General features: G+C 42.8%; 1 protein-coding gene across 1 annotated transcript in view; it reads left to right on the top strand.

Annotated features, from left to right (window-relative positions):
* Positions 1-898: 898 nt before the first annotated feature.
* The window catches only part of LOC138950421 (Kruppel-like factor 18), a 6,339-nt gene continuing 38 nt past the window's right edge, over positions 899-7,199 (top strand). The window contains exons 1-3 of the mRNA XM_070322159.1: positions 899-1,026; positions 2,346-2,419; positions 4,679-7,199. The exon at positions 4,679-7,199 is cut by the window's right edge and continues 38 nt beyond it. Of these exons, the coding sequence (XP_070178260.1) occupies positions 2,350-2,419; positions 4,679-6,813 (2,205 nt within the window). The 5' untranslated portion in view covers positions 899-1,026; positions 2,346-2,349 and the 3' untranslated portion in view covers positions 6,814-7,199. The remainder of the gene's footprint in view (positions 1,027-2,345; positions 2,420-4,678) is intronic.

Below are 7,199 nucleotides of genomic sequence, written 5' to 3'. Positions count from 1 at the left end.
GTTAGATCCATAATGTTCAACAACAACAACAACAACAACAAAACAGACATTTTAAATTTGCAGAACTTTGTTTTTTTATTGTTGTTGTTGGGGGGGGGGGGTGCAGGTGAAATGGGCGTAAGTTGGGATGTTCAGGTGATATGAAGGCATGCTTAAGATATCATACATACTAGTTGGTTAGAATTTGAAATTGGTTAGTGCATGTGTGATTGACAAATGTACATGTGTGTAATTTAAAGAGTCCAGCGCGCATGCAGTCTCTGTTTTGTTAAGCTTTTGTTTGTTTTTCCCAATTGTCCTGTCTAATTACAAAAGTAATGCATCTCTCTCTTTTGGTAAGATCATCACACAAATTATACACTTTTTATGCACAATATCAGGGCTACAATTGTTAAACACACAAAAGGAATGGAATTAAATTGTAGGTATATTTGTAATTGAACACTGCATCTAATTAGTGCCGTTTTCGACATAAAGATAAACCATACAGTATCCATAGAATGGAGAGACTTCAACCCTTGATATATTTATTTATCTGAACATAACTTGTCTCCTTCTTTGTTATCATCTCTCTGTTCATCTCTCTCTGATTTGGGATCAAATTACATGAAACACTCAAGCCACAGTTCGCATTTGAGTTAAACAAAAACACGTGAAACGAAAGGGCATCTTTAACCCACAGAATCTTGTTTTTCTTCCAAATCTAACCCGAAATCTGCTGACAATATTGAATTTATGTAAGCCCCTTACATCGTACTATTGTGTTGAAAAGCCCTTTCCTCTGTGATCACAGAATAATAAAAGTTAATCTCTACCACACAGCAAAGTAATTAAGTAGTTTTATTGACGTCAAATATCATGAACGGGATATTTCATTGCAAGCAGCGTATAAAAAAAAGCTAACCAACGGAGTGCGCTCGAAATAAGCTTCATTCCGGCCAAAGGAGTCGGACCTAACCAGGACTTGGAAATCTGACAGGAACATCGCTCAACATTTTTCTGCGTCGGACGAGGACATTTGAACTTGTAAGTAATTTGCTTCTCTGTTTTATTACATGCTTTGTTTCCTGGGATTTTATTTTTATTCACATCAGATTGACGTGGGACGCATTTGAGCGACTTTCCCTTTTTTATGATAATTTATAGCAATTACTTCTAAAATCATCTGCTTTTATCAGTCAAATTTGTTTTTAAATTCAAGGATTCACTCTTCATATTAACTGTTCGACAGATCTTAGCATAATCCATTTCTCATAGTAAAACAGCGGCATTTATCATACTTAAAAGCAAACAACAGCAATGGATAAAAAAAATCGACTTCACTAATACTTTGTTAATGTTTAAACTGTGATAATTTAAGAATGTGTATTACAAGTGTAAAAAATAAGATAAATCTACCGGACAGACTCAATGATACAGCATTTTTCATATGCCAAGAATCATACATACTATACACGAGGGTATGGTAATTGCATGGGGTATCTGAACGGTCAATTACAATAACAGGAACTATTTTTTAAATGGTGCAAATCTTTAACTTAGTATACGTTTGCTGTAATGATGTGTATTTATGTCAATAAGCGCAACGTGTCTTTCCGATATGGCTGTAATAGCATAATTATATGACGTTTACGTAGGCCAACATCAGATTCGTTTCTCAACTTGTAAAAATATAATTATTTAAAATATTTGAGCGATTTTAACGCAACATAATTGCATAATGCAGCACAGAGTCCACACAATCTCATACCAAACAATTAAAACAATTGACCTGCCATTACTACACAGACCTACAAAATGTACCATTACCCAAATTGTGGACAAAGGTATCAGAAGAGGTAAAAATGATTGTACTCTGAAAAAATATGCATGTTGAGTTATATCACATGACAGATATATATGTGACCCTCCACCACGAAATGAGTGGCATGTCACCTCGTGCGGTTCTGCCCTAGGCTTAATATAAGTCCGGGGAGTGTCTGGTAACAGTGTGAGGGTCACCTTAGTCACAGGCTTATAACTCAAACAGGGTACGCTCTTTTCTAAAACGGTTTTCACCACTGGATAGAGCATAAAAAGCTCTTTAAGAAAATATACAAATATGAAAATCATGCAAAGGTGACATGCGACTCACTCCGTGGTGGAGGGTCAGATATATGGAATTGATCTATGATGTCTTCTTGTTTCAGCGGTGCATGTATATGTGAGCATTGTTCACAATCTGCCATGTCCAAAAATAGATAAATTGTCGTTAGCATCGTAATAGAGAAAGATGAAACATTTTAGTGCGAAACTTCTGTTACTCAAACACAGTACTTCATGTGGAGATGGTCTTTCCCTTGCAGGAACATGCCTGGCGGGATGCTGTTTGCGCTGACAGCTGTGCTGTTTGCAGTCTTCCACGTGCAACACGTACTAGGTCAGTAGTTTTATAATTATTAGCACTAAAAGTTGCAGTAGCAGAAGTACTGTCTGTGAGAATGTTGCGTTTTCCTTCAAACAAGTTCTATATTGTCTACCATAACAAGTGCATCCTGATGATAGATAGGAGAACGTCATATCAAGTCTGGATAACGTAGATGACATTATATTGAAAGGCGAGAGATTATGGCATCGCCTGCGACATTTTTGTGCAAGCATGAGAAAACTTTAGCTCCGAGGTGTTTTTTCTTCCCGAATTAGCTTCAGGTCTCTGTCTCTGTCCATCTGTTCGGCTCTCTCTCTCTCTGTGCTTCTGTCTTTGTTTCTTTTTTTCTCTGTATCTCCGCACTATAATAATGAGTAAGACAATGAGAACGTAGATGTGTAATGAAAATAACTAACTTTGGCAAATTGCTCGAGATCATTATGAGGTCAGCAAGCCTGCAAGGCATGCTTAGTTTCTTGATATAAAATCTCCGTTTAACAGTGTCCTGGGAACCTGTATTCGCGTTCTGCGTCACTATATATCGGCAGATTTACCGCAGTTGCTTTGAAAGCAACTGCTATCACTACTATATCTAAGCTTGACAAATAAGTTTGGTCCTGCAAAGCCAAAATCGATTGCTAATACAGTACATGTGGCACAAATTCGGTACAGTCTTGATGGCGATTAAAAACAAGAAATTCCTCCGAGGTAGGAAAAACACCCCCGTCCTTACCATTCTCACTGCCACCAACTGAGAAGGTTATTTCCCTTTGACCATTAATATGTCCCTCTATAAGTCCTTGTAGAATCTTAATCCACCAATAACTCCCTAACCGTGTGTTTGACTGGTCCCAATTTGTGTAAGGACCGTCTCAGGAATGTATAGAACCTGTTCACCAAGTTTGGTGACGATCGGTCCGTTCATTCTTGAGATCTATATGCGAACACAAACACACAAACAAACAAACAAACAAACACATCGACCGAATCCTATACACACCCCTATACCGGGGGTGTAAAAACCGTGTTCATCCAGGCAAAAAGAGTTCGTTAATTGAACAACAGACCAGGAATCGGTGGTGGAGAAAAACCGCCTGGCAGATCTTTTTAAAACTTTAAAGTGGGAGGTTTTTTTCTCCAGATAAAACCCCGACAGGGTTTTCTTTTATAATTTTCTTTGATAACGACTTTTGGAGAAAAAAAATTGAGGACGCACCGCGGTGACGTACTTTTGACTGAAATCGCTCCAAAGTTTGGTCAAAAGTCTTCGACTCTGTCTATGATATTTCAGTTCCGAAGTTTAACAATTATGTTTGAGTGGGTTCATTGAAATTCGATTTTTAAAAACTGATTCAAAACTGATTGCAATGTATTCTGTATCCTTCACTGACTCAAAAAATATATTGATATATCATTTTTACTCAGAAAATGAGCTTAAAATTATTAAAGAAAATCCTTTATGCAAATTAGATTCTATTGTTTTAAATGCATGTGTGGAGCAATTGCATGGACATTAACAGTACATGTTAACCAACATGTCCACTCGAATTCTTCCAAATTATATCACAAAACGATTTTTGTTTCAATCATTTAAATAAATGTATTTGATGACGTCATATTCGTTTGTCAAACAAGTCCAGGCTCCGTGGTGACCTCATTTTCAAATCAAATTGATTGGCATGTTGGTCAAGCAATTGTTGCTTCAGTCTGGACTATGAGATTGTATTTAAGCTTGAAAGCCTAAAGATACGAATGAGTTGGTCATGAACATTTTCAAAATTCAATTACCAATTTATTAATTATTGCATTATCTTCGTTATCGTCCCCTGTCTACAAACATATACAGATATGTCATGCTTACTCTAAAAAAAAAAAAAAATATGGCAACAATGATAGAAAAGGTGTTTATGCTGATCAAGTCATGTTTTCATGCCTCGCCGAGACCAGCTCAACCCGTCTCGGTCTTCGGATTTCGGCTTGTGAATTTTTTTTTCTGTAGACATGTTGATGGCTGACCCTAGGTTTTCAGTGTTGACCGTTTTCAGTTTCAGGCCGATGGATTGACTAAATGTTGTAATATCGCTTCGCGTGACCTAATTGTTCTCGTGTTTCTCCAGGTGATTACTGTGGAATCCAGGCCTATGATGATGTGTTGATATCGCTTCACGCGACCTAACTTTTCTTGTTTTTCCAGGTGAATACTGTGGAATCCAGGCCTATGATGATGTGTTGATATCGCTTCACGCGACCTAACTTTTCTTGTTTCTTCAGGTGCAGACTGTGGAGCCCAGGCCTATGATCCTGTGACACAGGGTTGCTGCGGAACACAGCTCTACAACCAGACAACACAAAGCTGCTGCAACTCCACGGTCGGGCAGGGCGGAGTTGGGTACCTGTGCTGTGGTAGCAAGCCCTACAAGTCCAAAAATCATAGATGTTGCGACGGCGAGGTCGTGAGGGGCAGGGGGAGGAAAGTCCGTTGCTGTGGAACCAAGGCTTATAAATGGACGGAAAACGAATGCTGTAACGGCAACTTACTCCCGGGTGGGAAATACTACGGCTGCTGTGGCAACCAGTCCTACAATTACTACTCGCAGGACTGTTGCGGCGGCCAGGTCTCGTCCGCCCAAACCCACACGTGTTGCAATGACGTCATTCTCCCCGGTGGAACATACCACAGATGTTGCGGCAACCAGACCTACCACTCCCTGACGCACACCTGCTGCGACGGACAGGTCATCAAGGGCGGAGAGGATTATTACTGCTGCGGGAACAACCAGACATACAACGTCAAGACTCACAAATGCTGCAACGGTCACGTGGGGTTGGGTGGTAGCTGGCGCAACTGGGGTTGCTGCGGAAACCAGAGCTACAAGTACAAGTCTCACGGCTGCTGCGGAAACCAGAGCTACCTGAAAAGGACACACGGCTGCTGCGGAACGGAGACTAAAACACTCTACAGCAAACGGGAACAAACCTGCTGTGGAGGAGAGCTGCGATCAGGGGGGATCAGCCACCAGTGCTGCGGCAACGAGTCGTACAACCCCAGGAAACGTCTGTGCTGCGAAGGCGAGATCAAGAAAGGTGGCCCGGACAGAAGATGCTGCGGGAATAAGACTTACAGCTACAGCAACCAGACCTGCTGTGAAGGCGAGATCAAGAAAGGTGGCCCGGACAGAAGATGTTGCGAGAGCAAGACGTACAACTACAACAACCAGACCTGCTGTAACGGCAACATAAAGCAAGGGGGCCCTTCCTTTAGATGCTGCGGGAACAAAACCTACAGCTACACAAATGAAAGCTGCTGCCTGGGCAAGGTCAAGCCTGGCGGATTATATCAACAGTGCTGTGGATCCAAGACGTACGACTCCCGCACACAGAAATGCTGTGCAGGGAAAGTGGGACCGGGTGGAACGTACTACCATCGTTGCTGTGGCGACCAGTCCTACGACGCGAGATATAATGCCGAAGGCTGTTGCAACTTAACACGGGCCTACAACAGGAGGACACACACTTGCTGTGGCGGAAAGGTCAAGGCCGGTGGAAGCCTTCACGCTTGTTGCGGTGATCGCGCCTACAACTACCGCACACAGGGCTGCTGCGCGACTCGACTCTACAACCGAACGACCAAAAGCTGTTGCGCAGGTAAAGTCATGCCTGGAGGATTCAACCATTGGTGTTGCGGCAACAAGGCCTACAACTCCAGCAGCCACACCTGTTGCAACGAAAAAATTGTACCTGGAGGAAGGGATTACCGTTGTTGCAAAAAACAGGCCTACAACTACAAGACTCAGAACTGCTGCGAAAAAAAGAACGTCCTGTCGGGAGGAACGAACTACCGTTGCTGTGGCAACCAGACATACGACATCCTGACCCACGCTTGTTGCGGCGGCCAAATCAAATCGGGGGGACCGTATTATAGGTGCTGCGGTAGTACGCCTTACAGCTACCAGACACAGGGATGCTGCGGAACTGAAACCTACAACAAGACGACACACACCTGCTGCAGTAGCAAAGTCATCCCGGGAGGAACCAACCATTATTGCTGTGGCGCCCTTTCGTACGACAGAACCACACACACCTGCTGTCAAAACCAGATCAAGCCAGGCGGATCGCAGCATACGTGCTGTGGGGCTCAACCCTACAACTATACCACACACACCTGCTGTCAAAACCAGATCAAGCCGGGTGGAACAGGGCATTACTGCTGTGGGGATGAAACGTACAGCTCTAGGACGCACCGCTGCTGTAGTAATACCAAGCCCTACAACTTCAGGACAGAGCGCTGCTGCAGGACTGAGCCTTACAACTACACAACACAGGGTTGCTGCCAGACCGTGCCTTACGACTTGACATCACAGCGCTGCTGTGGCGGCGAGATCAAAAACGCGACGAGCTGCAACTAGTGACGTCAACAGCACGTCCTGCCCCAAGTGACGTCACCACCACGTGCTGCCCCCAATGACGTCAACACCACGTACTGCCCCTAGTGACGTCACCACGACGAGCTGCCCCTAGTGACGTCATCACCCTATATGGCGGAGTCCCGAATACACGAATAGTTTGAAAGGACATTAGGAACCAAGATCATGCAAACGGTTCAACAGAAGAGAAGACAGCAACGTTACTCATAGAAGTGACAAGTGTAGCCGATTCAGTTTCATCCCAATCCCCCTTACCCATGTCCTATTAACTAAACATAAGAATAAATAAACTGTAACAACATTTTGAAACGTTTCATTTCATTTAGTAATTCCCCAAGTAAAAAACACAGTTACAAGAATGAAAATTG

This window comes from Littorina saxatilis, linkage group LG16 (genome assembly GCF_037325665.1).
Source record: "Littorina saxatilis isolate snail1 linkage group LG16, US_GU_Lsax_2.0, whole genome shotgun sequence".
Classification (NCBI taxonomy): domain Eukaryota; kingdom Metazoa; phylum Mollusca; class Gastropoda; order Littorinimorpha; family Littorinidae; genus Littorina; species Littorina saxatilis.
This window is presented reverse-complemented; position numbering and strand designations above follow the sequence as displayed.